The sequence below is a fragment of the Phlebotomus papatasi genome, chromosome 3, assembly GCF_024763615.1.
Source record: "Phlebotomus papatasi isolate M1 chromosome 3, Ppap_2.1, whole genome shotgun sequence".
Taxonomy (NCBI): domain Eukaryota; kingdom Metazoa; phylum Arthropoda; class Insecta; order Diptera; family Psychodidae; genus Phlebotomus; species Phlebotomus papatasi.
In genome coordinates this window covers 66,245,519-66,272,341 of record NC_077224.1, presented here as the reverse complement: position 1 = coordinate 66,272,341, position 26,823 = coordinate 66,245,519, and the positions used below count along the sequence as shown (strand labels likewise).

General features: G+C 32.2%; 1 protein-coding gene across 2 annotated transcripts in view; it reads right to left on the bottom strand.

Moving 5' to 3' along the window:
* The window catches only part of LOC129807640 (transmembrane protein 132E), a 172,612-nt gene extending 145,963 nt beyond the window's left edge, over positions 1-26,649 (bottom strand). For both annotated transcript variants that reach the window (XM_055857049.1, XM_055857050.1), the window contains exon 1: positions 25,941-26,649. In XM_055857049.1, the coding sequence (XP_055713024.1) occupies positions 25,941-25,989 (49 nt within the window). In that variant the 5' untranslated portion in view covers positions 25,990-26,649. The remainder of the gene's footprint in view (positions 1-25,940) is intronic.
* Between the last annotated feature and the right edge of the window lie 174 nt (positions 26,650-26,823).

Here is a 26,823-nt window from a genome sequence, read left to right as displayed (position 1 = left end):
ATTACAGTCATTTTATGAATAAGCAATTCATTAGACGTGCCTGAGGCAGTCGTGAACAAAACCAAAATTTAATATTTCATGCGAGATAAAACCTAAAATATTTCGGCTGAATATAGTTGGATTTACAGGGGTAAAGACTTACTAACAATAATGTTTTATTGAATGGAAGATACAACTCATTTCAATGAGAGAGTGCCTGAAAATCCCACAACACTGAACAACTTCATGCAAAAATGGAACATTTTCTGGGTTGGAAACGTTAGTCTTCATTCAAATACCGACGAAATAGCTGAATGGGTTACATACTAACAAAAAGTACTTGTAAAATCCTCGTAAGATTTTCAGCTTAACCAGAGATATCTTAGTGTACAATTACAGGAAAAGTAATTTTATATCGATTTTATAATCACGCTAAGTAGTCTCTTGGTTAATTCACCGATCCTTACATGTCCAAAGACAATATCAAATATTTAGTATTGACAAGTACAAACTGGATAAATATGTTTTTGTTTTTAATTTAAATTTTACTTTTTTTATAATACCGTAGACACGGGTGACTTTCCACTACTGCTTTTCGTAAGCTTTTTTTTAACTCAAACCCTAAGGATGGCCCAGAGACGATGAGGCCACTTAAGGAATGTCTAAATATGATCCTTAAATTCAAGAAAAGCATCCGAAGAGCAGGAATGCAATGTCAACCCAGAGTGCAAATTTACGCACATCTACTGTATCCAGTCCATAGGGGATAGGGGAAAGTACTCTCCCTTCGAACGCTCATGCCTTCGAATAATGTGTTTCTTTTACTTTTCCAAAGAGACTTACACATGATTATCACGTATTTATCAATAACTGATGATAAGCTAACTAATATGTAATAGAAATGTGCAAGTCTCTTAGGAAAAATAAAAGAAAATTCACATTTTTCGAAGGCATGAACATTCGAAGGGAGAGTACTTTCCCCTACAATGGAGAAATTTGAAATTGAACCTGAAATGGTATTTTGAGAATTCCTTGCTGTTTAAGCTGGACAAAAGAAAAACACCAGAAAAATACTCTTGGCTGTTGGGGCTGATACTTCTTCATGGTATTCTTTTTCTTTTAACCCATATAAAACTATGAAGAAATATCAAAATTCCAATCTAGGTCTTATTATAAACTACCCCCGTTGAATCGTCAAAAAAAATCTACAAGATTATACATTAGATAGCACAATATGGCATACGGCAAGAAAAGACAAGACACTTATGAAAAAATACTAAAGAATGAAAACAGTGTTTAAATTAATCATATATTTAAATAAAACGCTTTTTTGTAATATATTTATGAATTTTAGAAAATCAATTAATCGATTAAAGCTGTACTTGAAAATCTGGAATCCCCCTAAAAAATACTGCAGAAAATTCTCATTTTTGGTTCCAAATCATTCTCAAAAATTAAAAAAAGAGTAGGGGCAAGTACTCTCCCTTCGAACGTACATGCCTTCGAAAAATGTGAATTTTTTTAAACTTTTCCTAACAGATTTACACATAATTATCAATAATTGATTATAAGATAACTAATATTTAATAGAAGTTTGTAAGTCTCTTAAGAAAAATAAAAGACAATTAACATTATTCGAAGACAGCATGAGCGTTAACACTAAACCTACCAAGACCCGGTCAAATTGACCAGTTTAAAATTACCATATATTTAAACGGTACAATGTCACTATCAAACTTTATGAATTTATTAAAAGCTACAGGTAATATATTTTTCAGTGTTTGAATTTTAATTTTTTCCTCTTTTCCAAGACAAATTTGTTAAGTATCCTACCCTACCGCGGTTTGTCATTTGACCGAAAAGCGACCAAAAATGTTCGTTAAGTTTAATGTTAAAGGAAGAGTGCTTTTCCCTATAATATTAACACTAAACCTACCGACCGTTTTTGATGGTATTTCCGAGTCCGCTCGGTCAAATGACAGACCTCGTTAAGTAAGATACTTAACAATTTTTCTTGGGAAAGAGGAAAAAATTAAAATTTAAGCATTGAAAAATATAATACGCATGAATACTTTAAGAAATTCATAAAGTTTAATAATAACATTTTAACGTTTAAGTATGTGTTAATTTAAAAAAAATATAACCGGTCAATGTGACCAATCTTGGCAGGTTTAGTGTTAATTATTAAGTTAGTGAAAAGTTGATATTAAAAAAAAAAATAATGTTTTAGAAGCTCTCTATGATGATATTTCGTCCACGAATAAAAATTATCTTGAATAGTTCTTGATACGTTGTTTTTTAAAGCCAAACTACAAAAAGATATTTAAAAGCGTTTTTCTTAACAAATAGTGCCAAATTTTGAGTTTTTCAGAAAGGTATTGGAATATCAGATACGTTGGAATCGTAGGGGGAAGTGGGGCACCTTTAAAAGTTGGGCACCTTTGAAATTGGGATTTTTCTCCTAAGTTTAAGTGGAACTGAACCTTATCATAATGAAATTTAGCTTTCCAATCTGTTTGTGCAGCTAAATTACATCACGATAAGACTCAATTTTATTTGATAAGATTTGAAAAATCCCAATTTCAAAGGTGCCCCACTTCCCCCTACTTAATTTGTTCAACTCTTAGATAATAATTTGTTTGAAAAATACTTTTGGTCAGTAAATTAGCAGAATGGTTAATAAAAAATCAATTTTGCTTAATTAAAAATTTGGATTGTGAAAACTGCTCTCTCTTGTAGTTCGAGTAGTTAAAATTTTAAAAAAAATTATCATAAGTCCTTTCAAATCAAACCAAAAATTCCAAGATGATTCATAACATCATCATACTAAACTTTATTATACTGAACGAATTTTACCAAAATACTTCCCAATTTTATGTTGGCTATTTTTCAAATAAGACACTTGTATTTCTTGCTTATAAAATTAAATAATAACCACTTAAATTACAAAAGATTGTTGAAATTTGAAAAAAAACAACAATTCTCCATTAATGTACACAGTCCGCACAGTCCCTGATGAGAATCTCATGCGAAATTTATTTTATCGGAAGAACACAAGAAAAATAAACTTGAACAAATGGAGTGGTTCTGACATGAAAAAAAGTTTACTAAATTACAATATCCTCACCAAAGTTTCAAGAAGTCACTTCAAATTTGCGTGATTTTCATCTACTTTTCCTTATAATTTTTCAGTGTCTGTATCTATAATGTGGTGCTGAAAGAATAAACTGCTAGAAAGCAAAGTATATAGACATTTTTCTTTGGAATTATCCCGAAGGATACAGCGATGATATGTAAATATACAGAAGCAATTTCATTTTAATTATGATAAATAAACAGTTTGGTAAGACTATATGGAGAAGCATTCCTGTGGCAGAGATTCCATCTCCATTTGGCTTTTACATTGCGGGACATCTCATAAATAACAAATGCTTCATCCAAACTCATAGAAGCATCAATTGATGAATTTCATCAATGACTTGTTTATTTTCTCCTCCGTATCTTCTTTTCGCCCAAAAACTTCTACACATCCCACATCCCTGGGTATCTCACCCTCGACTTCACACATCTTATGGATACACTCAACACACTTCTTTGGCTATTTTCAGCACGCGTTTTGTAAATTGCCGCCAAGGGGATCCCATGCGATAATTTATTGAGTGATCTATTTCAAATGCTTTTCGGTGGGAGCAGCAAAAAAAAACCATCATCTCTCACTTTGGTGGCCCACCCAAAAAAAGAAACACTTTTGCTGTTGCCTCGAGAGAATCCGTCTGTGGATTCGATTAATAGGCAAATGCATTAACTCGAGAGTGCTTATCCGTTGACTGGTGGTACTTCGTCAGGTCTTTTCAAATCCAAATTGTCAAATTAATTGTCAAATACTCGAAAGGGAAATTATGTACAGTAGAACTCAAGTATTCATCACGTTGAAGATGCCATGAAAAAAAGACTGCAGAAACTCACGTTGATGCAATAAAATTGAAGTTCTTTATGTGCATTGGAATCATTATATTGAAACGTACAGAGAGCATCAAAGGCGACTCAACAAAATACTCGTAAGAAGTATAATCACAAAATAATTACGAAAAATGCTTTTATAGATTTTGTTTCAAGATAATTGATTGTTATTGTTTTTTTTATTTAAAAAAATTATTAATTCTGGATACAATAAGATAATTTAATTTTATATTTTAAATAGAAAAAGGATAAAAGGAATTATCCGATTTCTAGTAGTTTTTTTTTATTTACCAGTTTACACACGGACTTGATTTAAGCCAAATCATAGTGTTTCCTAAAATTTCGGTTGGCAGTTGGCACTCGTTCAAATCTGTCGGGAATTCCAAGACCTTTTCAGAAAACTCAGACTTGACAGAATCGGTAGGGAAATATGTTCTCTTGGGTGCTTTTAAGCTTTGAGAACGAGAAATCCTTATCACCTAGGATTCATGAGAAATAAGAAATTGGAAAGAATCCCAGTTGACAATAAGGAATACAATAACTCGGAAAAATGTGATCAATCACTTTTTGAATAAATTATATCTTCTATTGAACTTCTCATAACAATCCTTCAGATTTTTCAATTTTCCCGAAGCTAACCCTTAAATCTAATTTTCTACTACATCCTGCTTACAAGCAGTTTAATAAATTATTTTAAAATTTAAAGAAATGCTCCATTTTAATATTTTAAACTCACATTTTTCTAATGATTCGTTTTTTTTAGTAAATGATCCGAGGTATAATCACTGAGAGAAAAAAGAGGGTGCGATTAACATTTTTTCTTCGGAAATTTAACACTTTTTTGGTGTAAAAATATATCAACATTTTTTAATGTTAATTTTACACCTTTTTAAGGGTAAAATTAACATGAAAAAGGTTAACTTTAACCCCTAATACACCTGAAAAGGGTAGTATTTACACCGATTTTGGATTAATACTGCAGGGTGAAATAAACATTTCCGGAATGTTATTTTAACTTTTTCGGATTTCTCTCAGTGATATTATAATGGCATATACTTTCCAAAAATAATATAGTAAGATCGTTATGATTATTGTATAATATTGAATTCATATCGGAATCAGTTATCCTAGCAATTATATCATTATTACACTGAGAAAAAAACGTGGGTGTGATTAACTTTTTTCCTCATAACTTAAACACATTTTAGGTGTAAAAATGTATCAACATTTTTTAATGTTGATTTTACACCTTTTTAAGGGTAAAATTAACATGAAAAAGGGTAAGTTTAACCCCTAATACACCTAAAAAGCATAATATTTGGACCGATTTCGGATCAGTACTCCAGGGTAAAATAAACATTTCCGGAATGTTATTTTAACTTTTTCGGATTTCTCTCAGTGTATTATTATTTTTATTATATCCGAAAAAGTTAAAATAACGTTCCGAAAATGTTTGCTTTTGTTTATTTAACCTTGCAGTATTGATCCGAAATCGGTGTAAATATTATGCTTTTTAGATGTATTAAGGGTTAAAGTTACCCTATTCGTGTTAATTTTACCCTTAAAAAGGTGTAAAATTAACATTAAAAATGTTGATATATTTTTACACCTAAAAAGTGTTAATATTATGAGGAAAAAAAGTTAATCGCACCCCGTTTTTTTTCTCAGTGTTTTTATCCTCAACTCTGGGTCCTGAAATTTACGTAATGACCGGGATAAGTTTGCATGTGCGATCTTTCGAGTTGATTTTGTTCCGAACATTTAAGAAAATCTACCTAAAGATTAATTGAGGAATATTTGCATTCGCGAGGAGTTAAAAGTTGAAGGCCTGTCATTAGATTGATAAGAAATGCTCTCCAAGCCATTATGGAGGAGTTGGTTTTGAGGCAGAGCTAGGCGTAGATAGTTAGAGCAATTTAATGATGGAAGTGCCTTACCATCGATTTTGTTTACCTTCCTAATGGCTTACTCTAACAATTCAAAATCAACACTGAGAAAAAAAAGAGGGTGCGATTAACTTTTTTTTCCACATAACTTTAACACTTTTTAGGTGTAAAAATATATCAACATTTTTTAATGTTAATTATACACCTTTTTAAGGGTAAAATTAACATGAAAAAGGGTAAGTTTAACCTCTAATACACCTAAAAAGGGTAGTATTTACAACGATTTTGGATCAATACTGCAGGGTAAAATTAACATTTCCGGAATGTTATTTTAACTTTTTCGGATTTCTCTCGTTAAGGAATGAAATGTCAGTGACCTAATACGGATTCGAACCTAGGTCACTTACGTCATAGAGTGAGTATTCTACCTCTTAATCCATTACTAACCCTATGAAAATCCTGATAATTCTTTTCGGTTTTGACTCCCAAAACTTATCATCCGAGAGGATTATCTTTAGCTTTTAAATACAAAATCCAAGCAACAATAGCTGGAGCCTCTATCAGTACCTTTGGCTCCCATCTCTTGTTCAAATATAATATTCACCAACATCGAGAGCCTCAGGAGTACATCCATTGAGTGAACATGTAAGTCACATGAGAGGCACCTCAGTACCTGCATAGTCATCGAGTGCGAGGAAAAGAACCTCATCCACTCACGGAAGAACGTGCAAGAGACGGTAACTCCAAATGACGATATAAGTGACGAAAGTGCAGCACAAAAAGTACACCGGGAATATTGTGTGAGAGGAAGGAAAATGGCAAATAAAACACTGTGTATACAGAATTAATATTTCATTTGGAGTTAATTCCGCAGAGGTGAGTGTTTTCACTTCTCATCTCGTATGGCTCCAATCGTACGGGAGCAGTACAAATAGTGCTTAATTGACTGAAGATCACGGTGAAGTGCATCGATTGATGCTCTCCTTTGTGGCCCCAAGTCATGCGGGTATTAATAATACATATTGGATTTGTTATTCATCGGGAACTTTTTCATCCATTCTTATCCCCTCGACTTGTGCCGCCTTGAGTGCTGGGTTACATTCCGGAGGTGCTCATTTGAATATAAAAGGCACAAATTATGGAATTCCGCTAAGAATTTTGCCTTTGTTGTTTAGAACTAATATGGGCTTGGAGGAAGAAAAAAAAAGGGAGAATGGGTGCTTCATGAAACTTTCAAAAGAGTGCACCATAATCATACACTTCAGCACGTTCCAGGATTCTTCTGTATACACAATTTTCGCCTTTCAAAGTGGAATTTTCAATTTGTGATTCTCAGCCCATGATTACATTGCGCAGATTTTCGGGGTAAATCATCAAAGGGGATGATAAAAAATGAAAATTTAGAGAAAGATATTCCAGAGAGATTTTTTTCTTATCAAAAAAGACAAATAATTTACATAAGTTTAATCTTGGAAATTGGAAAATAAACATTCAAAGTGAATTTTATGAGAAATTTCTGCAAAATTCTGAAAACTTCAATTACATACCTTGATATCTGATATGCTTGTCGTCCTATTAAATTTAGTCATGTTCCCAATTGAACTCTTTTAAATTCATTATATGTCATTTTAAACATAAATTTAATAGTGCACTAAAGCCAGTAAATCGTATGCTATCCACTCTTCGCTATTTTTAATGAGTGTCGTGCAAATTGAAATAAATGTGCAATAAAATGGTAATTTGTTAATTTTGGAGGACAACCCTATAAACATATGTCATTCTGTACCTTGGAAATTATCGGCGTTTGTATTAACTAGAGTCGTATAAGAATTTTATCTTTCCAAAAGAAGATTCAAGTTCAAATGCATTTTTACACCAGGTACTAGGACTTCACTCCTATATAGTTTTTTTTAGTGATCAACATTTAATATTTTACTGCTCATTTTTGATTTGTCAAAAAGGAAAAATAGTAAGAATGATAGCGATAGAGGAGAATGGGGCAATAATCATACGTTTTGGTATTGGACTTTGAGATGATCTTACAAGATTATCAAAAGAAAAACTTAGTAATCAACGTTGAGTACATGTGAGTTGCTGATCGATTTACGATTTATAAAAACACTAACAATAAACCTTGAATTAATCAATGATGAGGAGATTACATTTGAATGGTAGTAGGGTAAGTGTGCCAAATTCCGGCCAACTTGCAATTTCGACCATATTTTTTGTTCCTCGAATTTCCTTGAATTTTTAGTTTTTGGATAGTCTTGAGATTGTACAATGCAAAAAAATAACAAAAAATGTCGCTTCGACGAGCAAGACGATCTGAAAAAACATTGAAAGAATTCTTGAAGGGCAAGGAAATATGAGAATGAAGGTGGCCGAAATAGGCCACCAATGCTATGTCTACATTTTTATTCATTTGAAAATGTATTAAGAATGATTTTAGAGAAAATAAAAATGATAAACTGTCTGCAAGGTTCCAGGCAACACTCCTTATAAAAGAGTAACAAAAGTATTCAAATTTTATTATAAATATTACATTTCAAACTTGAGACTTTGTCGCTTGCATGCAACTATGCCGAAATTTGGCACACTTACCCTATATCTGAAATTTTTGAAAGGAAAAAAATCTAAAAATCAATCGCGGCTTAAAACTTGAACTATCAGAATGTGTTTAAATTTATTATTTTAATTTTTTCTAAAACTGCAAAATACAAAAAATATATAATTGGATAAACATTATATACCTTAATTATAGGGGAAAGTAATCTACCTTCATTGAGAGAAATCCGAAAAAGTTAAAATAACATTCCGGAAATGTTAATTTTACCCTGCATTATTAATCTGAAATCGATCTAAATATTATGCTTTTTAGGTGTATTAGGGGTTAAAGTTACCCTTTTTCGTGTTAATTTTACCCTTAAAAAGGTGTAAAATTAACATTAAAAATGTTGATATATTTTTACACCTAAAAAGTGTTTAAGTTATGAGGAAAAAAAGTTAATCGCACCCTCTTTTTTTCTTAGTGTTTGAACGATCATGCCTTCGACACTTACACATAGTTATCAAAAATTGATAATAAGCTAACTAATACTTTAATTGCGTAAGTCTCTTAGTAAAAGTAAAAGAAAATTCTCATTATTCGAAGGCATAACCGTTCGATGAGTACTTTCCCCTACTATATATTAAGGCAAAAATGATAAGATCTGGTCATAGGGGAGCTGTACCAAATTTCGGAATATTTACGTGTAAGCACCAAAGTCTTTGTTACGTCTTTTTATGAATGTCTGTTGTATCATTTCAGTTTGCTTATCATTTTTTTCTTATACATTTTTAATACATTTTAAAATGAATAAATGAGGCCACATACGCAGACGCATTGGATTGAGATTGAATTGTCCTAAAATACAATTCAATCTCAATCCAATACGGCTGTGTAAGTGGCTTCATTAATTTGCGTAATATTTCGACCACCACGAGTCTCGTAATTCCTTGCCGTTCCCTAACTCTTTCAAGGTCTTTTCCACATCATCTAATATCTCTAAAACTAAAGTTTCGAGTTTTTTTACGTCACGCTGTTTGTCCGTCTGTCAGAGATGGTAAAATTTCAGAAATTTCACAGCAGTCGCTACCTACTTTAGGCGAAAATTCATGAAATTTCTTGAAATTTATGAACTCTACCGTCTGTGCGTCTGTCCGTCCGGCCTTTATCACGCTTAGAGCCCAAACGGTTGGACATAGAGACTTAGAACTTCAGGGAAGCTCCTTCGTAAGTTGACCTTGAGATTACTACCATGCCCTTTATTTTTCCCCACCCTTTCTCTTCTTTGCCACCCATTTTTTGTAATGTTATTATGTAGGGTAAGTGTGCCAAATTTCGGCATAGTTGCATGCAAGCGCCAAAGTCTCAAGTGTTTGAAATGTAATATCTTTAATAGAAATTGATTTTTTTCATTCTTCTACTTAAGGAATGTTGTTTAGAACCTTGTAAACAGTTTATCGTCTTCATCTACTTTAAAATTGTTCTTAATACATTTTAAAATGAATAAAAATGTAGACATAGCTTTGGTACCCTATTTCAGCCACCTTCATTCTCATAGTTCCTTGTCCTTCGAGAATTCTTCCAATGTCTTTTTCACGTCATCTCGTTTGTCAAAGCTAGATTTTTTGTTATTCTTTTGATAATCTCTGGAGTATGTAGAAACTAAAAAATCATGGAAATTCGAAGAACAAAAAAGGTGGCCGGAATTGCAAGCTGGCTGGCATTTGGCACACTTATCAAATTTTTCCTTTTTAGCAAAAGCGATATGAATATTAAAATATTAAAATTTCTTTTGAGATTTACTGTTTCCGTATAATATATTTAAAATTAAAATCATATTGAAATATACAATTCCTAAAATTCTATCAGAAATACATATTTTTTGGATTTAAAACTTTTTGTATTAACTAATTAATTATTATTTTATATTGTATAATTAATGTGTATAGGTTATATTGAACGTTTGTGGGATAACAGTTTGTATTATGTGAATACATTTGTGACAAAATTCCCTCTTTAGGATGTCTGATCTTATGGTAGGACTCGATCTTGCATCCGTAAAAGTCGAGGCAAGGATATTTTCGTCCAGGAGGTGAAAATATTGCCACGCAAGATCCCCACATTTTGAAATATTTATTCTTATTCTATGGGGACACTTCCGGTAATCGCCAGTGAAAATTTATTTCACCTCAAGAAGAAAAACAAATTTTCTGTCTTGCCCAGAGCTTTCGGTCTGGATGTGGACCTTCTTCTTTTTTTTTCTTCTTTTCTTTTTGAGCTGAAACAAATTTCCACTGGCGATTACTGGAAGTGTTCCCATAGAATATCCATCACGACAACTCATTATCCAACTATTTCCCAGCAAAACTTCGATCTGCAATTCTGCACTTTTGAAATTTTAACGTTTCTTGTCATTCAATCGAATTCTTCGTGTGGCTTCGGGATAGTCGTGCGACTTCGTGAGCATCGCGAATTTCTTTCGTGTTTTCTAACCATTTCCTTCCTCTTCGTATTTTCTATTATGGCTGATTTAATAATATTGTATTATAAAATTATAATATTATAATATTGTAAAAAAAGAGAGTATTCACGTAAAATTGTTGAAAAAAATTGTATTTTAAATAAATTTAAATACATATTTTTATGTAGTTAAAATAATGTTTAGAAACATTAGAAAGGGTAGAAGAAATGTAGAAATCATCTAAATACTCTAAAGAAATTCTGCCGATAATTTTAAAATTTTCTATAGAAATTCTGCAGAAAATTCTGCAGAATTTTCATACAACGATCGGATCCACCTTAGAACAAAATTCTGCAGAAATTCTGCTGATTTTTCGGCAGTTAGTAATTCAAATCTGACGAATTTCTGCAGAATTCTGCAGAATTTGCTGGGTGGGTTATTCTTAAAACTGTATCATTATTTTGTGCTCATTTTTTTAATTGCCTAAATTTTATTTTAACATTAAACTTATTAACCATTTTAACATAGTTTTCTCTAGCGTAATCAATCAAATTGACTGCCCGCTGTATGTATCGAATGCACAAAATTTTTTTTCTTTAGAATTTAATTCAGAAAATTATATTGGATGCATAGAATTTTATAAAATATCGCACGCATTATAACGTTTAAATGCACATGTGTTAACTTGACAAACTTTTTAAACCAGTTAATCTCATCTTCCGTGGTCCGGAAGGAAGTCTGATCTCATGTTGTGTATGTACACATTTTTACACTCACCGATTTACAAATACATATATCATAATACCCGCTAAAAATCAATATTTCCAGCCATTTTTTAGTTCAGATTAAATACCGCTACTGCGGCTTGAAAAGTAATAATAAAAAAAAACTATAAAATTTATACGATGGTACGTGATTGAAGCGACGATATGCACAAAATTTCCACAGGAAAAATGTATGTAAATAATTCAAATCCCAGTACTGTGCTAATTCCCGTGCTTGGTATATTATTTGCAAACATAACTGGGACTTTATATCTTCCTATATTGCACTAATACGAGTGGTATTAATTTTATTTTCTACCTCAATATTCGTGCAGCAGGGAGTAAATCACTCATAGAGCCGTAAAATCCCACCAGCAAATCACTTTTGAGGGCAAAAATTGGAATGGGGCAATATTAATTGGCCACCACTGCTGATAAGGAGGTAGGGGATAATTTTCTCTTTAAGTGGTGAATCACTGCAGGAGTATTAATTGTATTTGTCATTATCAGAAGTCATTTACGGATTTTTTTTCCATACTTTTACCATGATTTTGCTACTATTGGACATTGCAATATATCAATCAATTAATGATATAATTGGAAGTTCAGTTTGCTATCATTTGACCCAAATTGCATGATAGCAATGACATTCTGGATTCTAGTCCATTCCAGCATCCCCCTACCACATGTTGGAAAATGTCCAATTATGGAAATTGGTATTGAGAAAAGGCTCAAGTGGATGTGGAAATATTTTGATGGAATTTTTCAGCATAAATCATCCTCCATTCACCCTTTCAACTACAAAATTCATTAATGATGTGATTTTACTGCCTCTTGCACAGTTGTACATGGGAGAATTGAATGGAGGAAGATCAATCAAATCATTGCAGAAATTAAGGTCAAAATACTCTCTTGAATTAATTTGTCATTTTTCATGAGAATATTCCATCTCAATGGTCAAGAAAAAATTCTCATAAATAATTTTGATGAAATTCATCAATATTCCCAAATGAAAATGAAATGGATAGACAGGGATATTAATTAATTACAATTCAGTAGAAAGCTGATGATTCTTGCAAAGGTTGGCAGGGCCTAGGGGCAAATAAGTCTGAAACTGGCAGACGAATTATCAATTCACATTGAAATTTATTGGTTTTGCATTATAAGAGTTTTCACTATTAATAAGAATTTCATGACAGTAACGGACTTTATTCAGTTATGAAGAAAAATAAAAAAAAATCTTGATGTTAGAAAAAATCCAAGTAAATCGATAAGGCTTCAAAAGAATTCTAGAAATTCGGATAAATGTTAGAGGCTCTAGTCGGTGGATTAATTGAAAAATCAAAATTCAACGTCTATCAAAAACTTAATAGAATTCAGTAATATTATTTAAATCTTAAGAAAAACGGCAAATAGAAGAATTTTGAAGAATACTGAAAATTTTAGAGAATCTAATTGATTTTACAGAAATCTATGATTTGAAATTCAGAGAGATAACGAAGAATCTGTAATTGGCAATTTTATGTATATCCTGTCATAATTTTGCATAAAATTATACAATTGACGACGTTGATTGCTTCCGGCAGTATTAGGTGAGATTCTTAATAATCTCACCTACTATTTCTGGACAATTTCTCTTTTTTTAAATTTTTTGTAACTTACTATTTTACCTTAAATTACAAAGTAACAAAAAAATACATTATTTTTTCATTATCATTACTTTTATTTGAATAAATTGACCATTATTGCAAACTTTAGAAATGTATACACTCTCCATTTGTCTTTCAAATGACATAACTTCAGGATATAACTAGATTAAAAGAAGTTAGTTACACGTATTTGACCAGTTTGAGTAAGTTTTACAAATGTGTCAAGAAACTTTTGGCCGATGAAAAATTATCGACTTTTGGAAAACAAATATTTTTGATATGAAATAAAATTAATATTTTTTGAAACTCAATAGCAAAAAGAAAAAAAAATAAAAGTTTTTTTTGACCTTGTTCCTCTAGCATAAATTTGTCAAGAAACTTTTGGTCGAGACTGTAAATCAGAAGGCTTCAAGTAAATCGTAATGATTTATGCAACAATTTAAAGGCTTAAAAATTGCCATACCTCAATGATTACCACCATATTTTTTAGGGATTTGGAATAATTAAAATATTCCAGAACACCTTGGATAAAGGAGAATCTACAAAAAAATCTCAAGAGTTAATTATGATTCAAATACCAGTAAACTCCTATAGGATTTCCTGTGGGAATTTTTCGAACTTTTTATTCAACGTTAATTGTATTTATCTACAGAGAATCGTCAATCAGACGAAGTGACACTCAAATCATCCAGTTTTTTCGCCAGAATTGAATCCAGAATTGAATTGGGTTAGAATTTCCATTCAAAATGCGTTACACAAGAATTCAGCAAAAGTGACGAAGAAATTAGCGTAACAAAAACTCAAGAATGCAAATATTACAAAAGCATGCAGAATTAAATGAGAATATATGAAAGATAATTTTGATTAACTAAGCAAATATACCTGGTAATTCTTGGGAAACTCTAGGATCTAAGAGAAAATTTAAATTAAAGAATTCAAAGAAAATCCGAATTTGCATTGAGTATAAGGAGACATGGGGAAAATTATGATAAGCCGAAAATTTATAAATTCGGTACTTTCTGAGATAAAAGAGCAAGACCAAGGCTTCAAATTATAACCATTCGCCGCCTTCATAAATATTTTTAAACTTCCAATATTTAAAAAAAAATCGAGCAAAATGTGTGGAATAAGAAAATATTCTGATTGTTTCATATTTTATGCTGTTCTTTTTTAAAATATTTCTCTTGAAAGAAATATCAATTTTGAGCTGTACAGAAAATTTTTTTTAGTAAAATTGTTCGTAAATGCTTGCGGAGTCCTAGACGAAATGATAGTAAATTTTATAATCTACTAAAAAGTTCGAGAAGTCTGTGCTTTTTCACAAACGTTGTTCGTAGAATTTTTGTCCCTTTATAAACATTTGTTCGCACATTTTTATTTGCCTGGCAGGGGATCTCAGTGACGCAATAGGCAAGACCGTTGGTCTTGGGCGGATGAGATCTCTGATTCGATTCTCACAGTTGTGAGTTCGAGTCCCGGCCGGTGCAATACAACTGAATGTTCAGAAAAAGATATTTTCACACGGAGTAAAACGTAATAGCAATGCACTGCCTCTGCCAGGGGCATGACATTTCCTATGTTTCCCATATGCTTCTAGCGAGCCGAAAAACTTTTGTGTTTATTAGCTGTTTTCTGTCATTGTAGAATGAATTACCAAATAATACAAATACGAAATAAAAGCCAATTTAATATAGAATAGGCCACCGAAAACCCCAAATTGGCAACCTACGTAGTTTTGAAGATATCTCGTGAAATGTATACGAAAACAGGGAAAAAATTACACTAAAACCGGTCGCATTTTTCAGAGCTAATGTCACCTCCCTGGCCTCTGCCCAACAACTCCGGGAGCATGGAAGAAGCATCCACATAGAGCGAAGAAGGCGCTCCTGAGCGGTCTACAAACGGACTTAGCAGATTCTTCCAACACGGGATCAGAAACAATATTACATGATTACATTGTAACAATATATCCCGATACGATTAATAATAATAATAATTTGCCTGGTAAAACTTTACAAACAAATGACAAAATTTTACGAACATTTTACTGTGTTTTTACGAATATTTACGAACAAATGTTTGTTAAAGGACCAAAAATGATCGTTACGTGATCACTTGGCGAGTTTTTTTTTCTTTTAAAAACATTTGTTCGTAAATGTTTGTACGAACACAAAATGTATATTCGTAAAGTTTTGTCACTTACCAGACAAACAAAAACTATTCAACAAATGTTTGTAAAAACAAACTATGATCGTCAAGTGATCGTGTTACGAACAATCTTTGCAAAATTTTATGGGGCTTCCACGATTTATGAGCAGCGCACAATAACTTTTGTTTGTAACATGTTTTCAAAATTTCCCATGAGAATGAGCGAGATGACTAGATCTAAAACTCACTCACTCTGCATGAAATGTCAAAAACATGTTTACTAAACAAAAGTTATTGTGCGTTGGGCCTTACAATCATTTCGTACACCCCCATTAGAAATTTACAAACAACTACGAGCAATTTTATGAAATATGTTTTTCTGTATAACTTATTCTCGAAAATTTATGAATTAGTTCCGATTTCCGTTTAATGATTTTTTGAAAATTTTTCCTTTAGAATTTTTTAACCAGAAATTAGGGTTCTACTAAGTTAATTAATTAATAGGATTATATTTCTCAATCGATTTTGAATAAGTCCGGATGCATTTGAAAAGCCCTAAAATTTCCAACAAGATTTATACTTAACTCTAAACCAGTTATGCGAGTAAATCACCAACAAACTTGTAATATTTTTATAGAAAGTTCGATTACATTTTATTTTATACTGACTTAAAGCTGTAACAAACCTGTGGTGAAAAGTTAGAAAACAAATTAGGCATACTCTCAAATTATGTTATTTGCACACCTCAAAAAATTGGTAATGCATGTTTGATTAACAAGAATGAAGTTTTTCCATGAGAAGTTTTTTGATCAGTGATCCATTTGAGGAATTAAGCATTATGTTCTATATAAGGAGGACTAACAAAAATGGTCAGACTTTAGCCATATCGAGACGCCAGTCTCATTATAAAATCATGAACTTTGTTAGTTGTTTGGTCAAAAGAGAACTGGAGGACCATAAAAAAAAGGAAGATGGAAAGAGAGACATGGAGTGTATATAAATATAAAGTCCCAAGAATCATTGCTCTCGAGAAACCATACAATGAACAACATGGATGAATACATCCGCATGGCTCTTTTGAGTTCGGGGATGTTGGGTGAAAAAAAATAAGGAGAAGAGAGGAGGCATCCATCAACATCTTGAATTCGGCAAAGGTAGAAAACGAGAGCAGATGTTTTGGGATTTCTGACCAAGAAAAACATGCCCAAAAATCGCTGAATGTGTGTGAATATCCATAGGATGAATCGTATCCACTTTACTCTCTGGAAATAATGGCATATTGTGTATGTCTGTGGCAAAAGACGACGAAATTCAGTGGAAGAGACACGAGAGCAAAAGAACAAATCAGTCTGATGATGGAGAAAAAATAAACAAGAACCCATATATGAGGCACTTTTTGTAACTGGGGAATAGGGAAGAAGGTTTCGTGGAATGAGATGAATTTACATTGAGGTCCTCTGGTATGACATTAAACGTTGCAAGAAAGATGACATGGGAGGAGGGTTTCTTTGAGACATGGCATAGAACACAGTGCTACAAGAAGCAATTCTGCTGTAATTAAATGTAAATAAATCGTGCAAGAACTGGATGACGAGAAGCTTCTCCGAAATCTTTTGAACCGAAAAAAGCACAGAACAATAAACAATCTGGGTGGAATAAAGTTGATCTTCCAATTGTCAAGTATGTAACTTCTTTACACTTTAATTAATCACATCATTGCTTAGCACGACAACGACAGGCCAGTGTTTAAAATAAGTCAGCGTAAAAGATTTATTAAATGAGCGAGAAATTTGCACTTTGTGTTATGTTATTATGTTATTTTTATGTTTATATGCACTATATAATCTCAGATTAAAAGGTTTCCTCGAATTAACTTCAGGGAAAGTTGAATTGGAAATGTTTATTTTAAACTTAGAATGAACTCTCTAATATTTCCCTCAATTCTGAGACAAATCCTAAGTAATGAAATCTTTAAATTAGCCTTTAAAAGGCTAATCTGTATTCCCTGATAAAGCTTTATATTTTTGAAGTGTCAAATCTCTTTAAGTTCTTTATCTTAAAATGTACTGAAACTTTACAAAATTTGGGTTGAAATACAAATCTTAAGCTCATTTAAGATTTATTTAATTTCAAATGAAGTTGGAAGAACATTTAGAAATATTGTTAAAAAAAAACAAAAAAAACAATGAATAGAAAAGATAAAGGGTCATTAGCATTTGACTCAGAATAGTTAATTATTTTTACTTTTGACGTAATATTTAGTTTAAACTTTAAAGCTTTCTTAATCTAAGAATTTGAATTAATTTTCAAGAGTTAAATTACAGCATTTTCAGTGCATAAAAGCAATGAAATATAACTCACAAAATTAAATTCAAGACGTTAAGAACCGTTTTGACATCTCAAACATGCTTTTAAAACATTTCTGATCAATTTCACATTTCTTATGGACTTATTTTGCTGATAACAAATGTTTTTAGAATGTTAAAATAGGTCAAAAAGCAAAAATTGTGCACAGGTAATACCAAATTAGCATATAATGCTAATATTTTAATAATATGGAATTTCACATTAAAAGGATTAATTTGAAATTAATCTCCAAGGAAAATATTCTTGTTTCACTCAGAACATAGGGTAGTGTGGGACACTTCGGATCGCGGTACATTTCAGAAACTAAAGTTATGTGCTTCTAAATGCATAAAAAATACGTCGCTTAAAATCATATCAATTTTTGTTTTCTTTTTGTTTTTCAGTTTTTGTAACTTAGTGTAAGGTGGTGTAATTTGGAATTGTGTCTATTTTGGAATTTTATGGGATTTTTTACTGTTTAAGATGGTTAAAGAGAAAAAGAAATTCGCAAAGAAGTACAAGACTTTACATTCAAGAGCACTTTTTAGTTGTTTGTTTTTTCTTTTTGTCAACTAAAATGATTAGAAAATCTCGCTGTTCCAAATTAGATATGATTTCAAATTACCCCATTTTACCGTACTTATTTTTTTTACCAACCAGATTAGCATAAAACTTTTGAAATTTTATAGAATTTCATTATATTTAATTCCGCTTTTCACAAAATCTTTAGCGTGATCAATTTTACCGATGTCCACATAAGGAGTACGTGAATTAATTTTTCTACTTCTAAAGTCGACAATAATACTTACAATCCTAGATTAAAAATAAATCCTGTACAGAATTAGCGTATAAACGTAGTCATTAGACGAATACTCCCTAGCTTAGTTTCAAGTCCAGATTATTGTTAAAAAAAAGGCCAAAAAGGCAATAACAATAGTCCTAATTTGGCTAAATGGAGTGCATAAACATATCTCCCTTGAGTCTGGAATAATGTGAAATAATGACAAGCATTAACGTAATTGGAGGAGCAGAAATATACAATTTTCCATCTCATTGAGATATTTCCATGATGAAACTCCCAAACTAATGACAATGGGGAATTTTCATATTTCACATTAAATTCTTTTACATCCATCTCGCACGGATTTTAGAACTATATATATACATTGGTGTTAAATTGAAATAGTTGCCAACAAATCTATCCCAGTCACTTTCACACTGAATTACTCTCAACAAGCTCCACTGAAAATTAAACTAAATTGCTCTGTTATCGCGCATTCTTGTTCTTCAACCATTCATTTCTATTTCCAGCCAAATCTTGCCCGAAAATGCCCAGAGAGAATCTTGTTTATTGTTTTTTTTTCTATCTCAACAACTGATTGCGTCGGAGATATTCTTGTTGATCCATCAAATGAGAAGATTCCACTGATTAAATTTCTGACGATTTCATTAAATTCTAGCATGGTCGATTAGACGACAACCCGCTGAGATTGCTCTCAGGTTGTTCAATTGAAAAGAACTATCCAAAGAGCCAATTAATTGGAGAATGGAGAATTTTCCAACTAATTGGACATGGACTGTTCTTCAGCACATCATAACAGATAACGATTTATTGTGAGATACATCAACAACAGCCGATAAGGAAGTTGTATCAAAGCATAGACTAATCTAAGCAATAAATATTTTAGAAAATATCCTGGGCTGGCCAATAAATTTCAATAAATTCGCTAGAGTGCTCATCATGGTAATAACACTGCGGTAAATATTTCAATAACGCCATTCAATCAGTGTGGTAATTATAAAACAGCCGCTTTAGTAATTATGGTGAAGTGTGAAGTGAGTGTACCAATATACATGATGCTATTATTTTTTTTTATTCACATCACTTATCTACATTTCTGCCTTTTATGACAGTTTATCATAAAGATCAGCATATTTCTCGAAGAAGTGATTTATTAGAAGAGAAACTAATGGAAATTCAATGAATTAGAGGAAATAAATATGATTCAATAAAATAAAATAAATTAATTTCAATCATTTTGCGTTAGAGTAACTAGAGGTAAATATAGCAAAAGCTATTCTTTATTTATTCTTTAATTTTCAGAATATCCGAGAGATTTCTTATCAGCGAATTTTTGTGGAAAATTTACCGCTCTGTAACTTTGCTCAAAACGATTTTCTTCGAACAAAAATATCCCTTTCGATCCATTTTCTAAAAGTTGGTTTTGTTAAAAATTCTACAAATGATGGCGCAAATACGGTCCGACATGGGATATAATTCGCAACATTTTTATTCGCCTTGGAACGGATATTCGTACCTGAAAATTTTAGTAAGACATTTTACTTACAATTTTGTCGTAGACTATTTTACTACTCGAACTCAAAGAGAGACCAATTATAATCCGCCTTTTTCCAACTTGTCACCGCCCCGGAGTTTAAACGATAAAAGATATTAAGTTCCGGTCTTCGGTGAGCCTAATACAAAAACATTATCTCCAGAAGATTTTTCCATAACCGTAGTTTTTAGTATACGAAGCGTATACTAGAAAACGGCAATATAGATTTATTTTATTTTTGGATATGTTTTAGAGGGGTCCCGGTCAAAATCTCGAACGCCAAAATCCCGAAAGCCAAAATCCCGAATGGGCTAAAATCCCGAACGCCAAAATCCCGAAAGCCAAAATCCCGAAAACCAAAATCCCAAATGGGCCAAAATCCCGAAAGCCAAAATCCCGAATTCTTAAAAGTGTCATAGCTACTCCTACGATTGTATCCGAGCTTGCTGGAAACAAAGGGAGATCTTCTGTGTCTTAGGAAATTATTCTAAACGTTTTCCTCCATATAATTTCATCCCTTTCAGGATTTTGAAAATTCGGGATTTTGGCTTTCGGGATTTTGGCTTTCGGGATTTCGGCTTTCGGGATTTTGACTTTCGGGATTTTGGCTGCTACCGGTTTTAGAGGTAGTCTAGGCGAATATTTCATCCATGCATGCATATGACCGGAAAAATCTCCATTTTAAATTATTTAGGTTCAATGACCAATCATTTTAGAGGGCTCATTTTTTAAACGATGAAGTTAAATTTGATTTTTTTTGGAGAGGCATTGCAATTTCGCACCCGTCTGAATCGGTCTTGATTGTTAATGAATCGGTTTTATCGGATTAGTATTGAATCATTGCTTTGGAAATTACTTTTTCACTTGACCTTCAATTTTTCCACAGCTGAGGTCAAACGGTAAAAGATATCGACTTCGGGTCTTCGATGACCCCCCTCCTTCATAAGTGGACATTATCTCGGATAGTCTCCTTTTCCTTTTCCACTCACCCAAATACATCCTCCTCAAAACCATGTTTTTTGGTTTATTTCGAAAATGGCTCTATCGATTTCTTCTATTCACGGATATGTTCTGGAAGTAGGATTGGCAAACATTTCATTCATACATAACCTAGACTAAAAATTTTGCCATTTTGAATTATTAAAGTAAGTAAAAATTCAATCACTTTACAGGGCTCATTTTTAACCGATTTAATTGAATTTGGATTTTAAGGAAAAGTATAGTAATTTCGAACCCGGCTGCATCGGTCTTCATCGTTAATAAATCGGTTAAGTACAGACAATTCTTTTTTAATTATGAATATATTTAATCTGTAGTAAATTAGTATGCACCTAAAAACATTAACGAAAAGATATTTCATGTAGAGGGGGTCCGTGGTATAATTGGTAAGAGCGTTCGGCTCTTGGGCGGTGTGACTCCGGTTCGACTGTCACAGTTGTGAGTTCAAGTCCTGTCCGGTGCTAATGATTGAACCATCTGATTGAACATTTTTCACGAAACATTGTAAACCGAATAGAATACATTTGTAAACTGAACAATGTACAAAATCACAATAAAAGCCCGGTTCATCGAAATAAATAAATAATAATAATTCATAGAAAGCTCTTCATCGGACCTACTACACATTTATTTTAAAAACAACTGTATAATGTCTTAATAAAACTAAATTATTCAGGCATTCGAAATGCATTTGAACCACGTACAGAACCCAAATTCATTTCACCATTCTTTTTAAACTTTTCCTCTTGGATAGAACCAATAGAGCGATAAGATTTTATCTGAGATGCATTATATGCAAAACGAATACGTATATATGATTTTCCAATAAGCAATTTTAACTCAATTTGTCTGTTTTGGATAATTCCAAAGCAAATACGATCAAATGTGGTCAGATTTGCTTTCGGCAAGCTCAACACTTGTAAATTGTGTTCATTATGTTGGAGGCAAAATCCCATGTCCTGCAGCACTTCTGGCAAATCATCTAAAATTACTCAACTAACGATCGGAATTGGAAGTTTATAGTACATCATTCTTGTTTAATCAATATTGATATTTACTTGAAATGGAGAAGCACAATTTTCAGTGACTCTTAATTTGTTGCCCTGTGGTTTTCAACAATTTTTACCCTCATATTCATCACAAGGGACATCAATTTTCATTGAGTCAATGGCAGGGGTGATGGTTCTGTTCAAACACGGATATTGTGTGGTTCTACGGGGATTTAGTCTCTTGTACAGTACAGGGACGTAAAATATACAATATCCAATGGGAGTATTCAAAAATCACTTTTTTGGAATATTTACTAAATATTTTTATTGTAGCCCACATCAATTTTGTTTTATCAAGTTAAATTTAAAATATTTTGATTTCTCTTTTAACTTATAAAAATAGTATTATGCATTACATATTTGATTTTTCAAATTGAAATAATTTTTTTGTGTAAAATATAAACTAGAAAAAAACAGTTTTTATCTCTGCAAGCTTAAATCTTACTGCTCGACTTTCGTCTATTATTGCAGACGGAAAGTTATTGGTAAGTTTTATGGTGGTCAAAGGATTATTGCAAGTTTATAATTATTTCTAATTTCAATTTAATAATCAATCAGTTTCCGATTTTTTACGTTTGAATCATAATAAACCAACTATATACTCATAAGTAGAAAATTTATTTTTTATCGAAAATATAACACATAGGGGAACTTGGGACAGAATGTTACATATATAATTTAGACTATAAAGATTTCCAATCGAAACTTTCTTATAGGAAATATACCATTCAACAACTTTGCTCGACAACATTGTCCCCCCGTGGGAGCGGACTAGTACTTTTCAATCCATTTTCTAAAAGTTTATTTTGTGGCAATTCTCAAAATAACTGGGGCAAATACTAACAAGCACGGGGTAATTTGTAGTCTTTTGATTCTAATTTATTTAGAGTTTTGCAAGATGAATAAGATTTGTATAGCTGATGTTCAAATCCAGTGGATTTGAGGAAAGATCCCGAAATATATTCCAGTTGCACTTGCATTGATTTTAAATTTAGGAAACAGGATCAATCTAATTGGAACCGAAAGCTAATTGAATAAAGTTTTTTCTCTGGCATACTAAAAGGTTTGTAGTTCAAGATTTGCATTAATCTTAATTTTAAGAAAGTTATTTTCCGATTTTTACCAAGAAATAATAAGAAATTTTAGAGAAAAAAAAATAGTGAAGCTCTTTATTTTCTAAAGATATAGTCGCAAGACAAAAGAAGTTGAGGTTCTTAAAGAGTTCACTCTTAACCCTTTAACGACGAGACACTTTTTACGGACCGAAAATCAACAAAAAAAATTTAACCGATAAACAAAACCAATGAAACGTCTTACATTTGACTTTGGAAAATCCAACAGAATCTAATTAGATGCATTTTTTACATCAACAAGCGACAGGGACAAAAATAGCCCAAAAGTTTGATTAATTTTTCTAACGATACCAATGAATGATAATTTTCGCTCTAATGAAAAATATTTTGTATGAGTATTGTAGTTTCTTTTTACAAAACGGTTTTGTTTAAAAAAAATTGTAAGTATATAAAATAAGTAAAATCAATTTTTATTGCGAGAATTTAATAATTCATCATTTTTAAGCTTAAGTATTTACTACATAACAAATAGCTGGAAACTTGCAAAAAATATCCTAGATTCCTTCAACCTTCTACTTTGCAATTATATACAGACATAAGAAAAAATTAACTTTAGATAGTCAAGAAAAATTATTTTCTTTATGGGACACCGGTGTTCCAATCGTCCTTAAAGTGTTAAAATACCTTCAAATTCTATATGTAGTAAGACTTTTGATAAGTAATGCAATAGTTTAAGTCAAATTTGTAAATAAAAACCTTTTTTTTTCATAAATATTTAAAGTTAAATATCTCAAATTTGCTTGGACAATATATTAATGTAGGGTAAGTGCACCAAATTTCGGCATAGTTGCATGCAAGTGCCAAAGTCTTAAGTTTGAAATGTAATCTTTCAAATGCAAATTGATTTTTTTTTGTTACATCTTTTTAAGGGGTGCTACTTGGAACTCTATAGATAGTTTTTCATATCTGTTTTCTCTAAAATTATTCTTTATACTTTTTAAAATGAATTAAAATATAGACATAGCTTTGTTATTTCGGCCACCTTGATTCTCATAGTTCCTTACCTTTACAGAATTCTTACAAAGTATTTTTACATCATCTCGTTTATCAAAGCGTTTTTTTTTGCAATATATAATCTCTAGAATGCAAAAACTAAAAATTCATGGAAATTTGAGGAACAAAAGAAGTGGCCGAAATTGCAAGCTGACCGAAATTGTATATAGTTACCCTATCAGTGAAATTTTGCTGAAGGACTTGATGTTATCTGTTAAGTAGCTTTCGTCTAAGCTAGGGCATCTAACATTGACTAAAAATTCCAGATTCCAAATAAATTAATTAGCATTGTCAAAAGTTAATAAAACTACGTTTAATATCATGACAGTTTTTCACTGAATTTGCTCATGTGACAATTCTCACTAATATGCTAAAAAAAGCCTTCCTCGAAGAATCCTTAATGTTCATCTAACGAACTGTAAACAAACAGATCCAAATAGATTTAGGCTTATCCTCGAGAACACTGAATACATAAAATTCTGCAGTGTGGGATCGGGCTATATAAATTAATGCAAAGGATCTCTAATATTTGATCCTCAACTCTCAGTGTATGAAATTTTAGTCTGACCTTTTAACACTAAATTTATCAAACTAAATATTATTAAGGATCAGCCCGAAACTGTTTGAAGCTTGACTTTATCAACTTTCTACAATTATTATTATTACTCTTATAAAGATTTTTGTATTGAAAGGATTAAAGGTAATCATTTTTATTTTGCCATATCCCGCAGTGGAAGAATCTGTTAAGTTCATTATTGTAGGCGGTCGAGGAGAAGACCTCCTTCCTCTCAATTTCGATTCTTCTTCCGTACTTCCGCATTTTATGGACAAATGCGGTTTATTTTATTACGTTTTATCACAGATGAAATTGTCGCACTCCAGACATTGAACTCAAACTTAAATCTGCGTGAGTTGACTCAAGGATCTCTCTCACATAGAGTTGATAATGCTCTTACCATGTGCTTCGTGAGATCCCTATATCGTTCATATGTGATAATGACTAATTTTCGAAAGCTACATAAAATTAACGAAAGCTTTAGGTACTACACTGAGAGAAATCCGAAAAAGTTAAAATAACATTCCGGAAATGTTTATTTTACCCTGAAGTATTGATCCGAAATCGGTGTAAATATTATGCTTTTTAGGTGTATTAGGGGTTAAAGTTACCCTTTTTCATTTTAATTTTACACCCTTTAAAGGGCGTAAAATTAACATTAAAAAATGTTGATATTTTTACACATAAAAAGTGTTAAAATTATGAGGAAAAAAAGTTAATCGCACCCCCGTTTTTTCTCAGTATATTCTCAACAGTAGTTCTCATATGACTATTCTCAGATGCTTGCAGAATCCACCCCAGGAGTAGTTCAATTAACTAACAAGATTTTCCATTATAAATTAATCTTAAATGCACCTTACCATGGCATTATTTAGCTTCACTAAATTACATTATGATAAGGCTTAGTTCCATTCAAAAATAGAAGATTATAGTTGAATTTCAAAGGTGCCCCAATTCAAAAGTACCCCATTTTACGCTAACCAAATTTTGAGATTAATCCTTAAGTTTGTTTAACTATTCCAAAGGATGTAAAAAAAATACTTTTAATCAAATAATAGTTAAGATTCCGACAGACTTATTCCTTGTATAAAGATATCATTTATCATTCAGTACTGTAAACTGAAAGAAATATTTACCAGCAACTAGGAGTAGCAATATGCACAAATTCATCCGTTTCTTATCCATTTCCGCGTTGCTGATGTCTGGAAACCAGATTGAGGACAGTCCTGACTTAGTCCTTGAAGTGTCTTTTGTCCTAAAGTTCTTTTTCTCTCCTTATTTTTTTTGTATTCTTCTACACAGAATTCACTGAGGGTCGATTTGGTCGCGATGGAAATTTCGAAGAGGGCCAAAATGTTACGAATTGGTATTCTTTGGAAGCCATGCCTCTAATTTCTCATTTTTGCGTGGCTCCAAAGCTCACACACACACACACTTGCACTGCCGAAGGGTGGCTGAATCCTCCCCCGAAAAAAAAAGATATATGAAGAGAGGCCACAACTACACTCACACTCGAGGGGTTGGTAATTCTTTTGCCACGGAATTCAAGGCAATAACGCTCTTTTGGTTAGGGAGTATCGATGAAAATTTTTTGGGGATTTTTTCTTGTGTATTTTGGAGGAAAATAATCCCGGAAACCTCAGTTGAAAATGTCTTCACTGCGGAAAATCACACAAAATTGACGATCCGACGCGCGAGAAATACTGCGATGGAGTGGTAAGGACGTCTCCGAAGGAGAACCGATCCCCACAAGGAGAGATGTAGTAAACCACAGCAGAGGTGCTATGAATAATCCAACGAACAATCCGCGAAATGTCCACCCAGCACAGATGCCAAATCTCTACTGAGCCGATGTAGGTCTCTCTCGTGGACTCTGATGGTATTCTTCGACATACACGGATCCCGAGCATTGCCTTCTAGTGCGTCGCTCGATGTACAATCACTCGGCAGCGCAGTGAGAATTTCTACTCACACTACCGTAGAAATCCCTAAAACTAAGTAGTATTTCGGAAACACCCT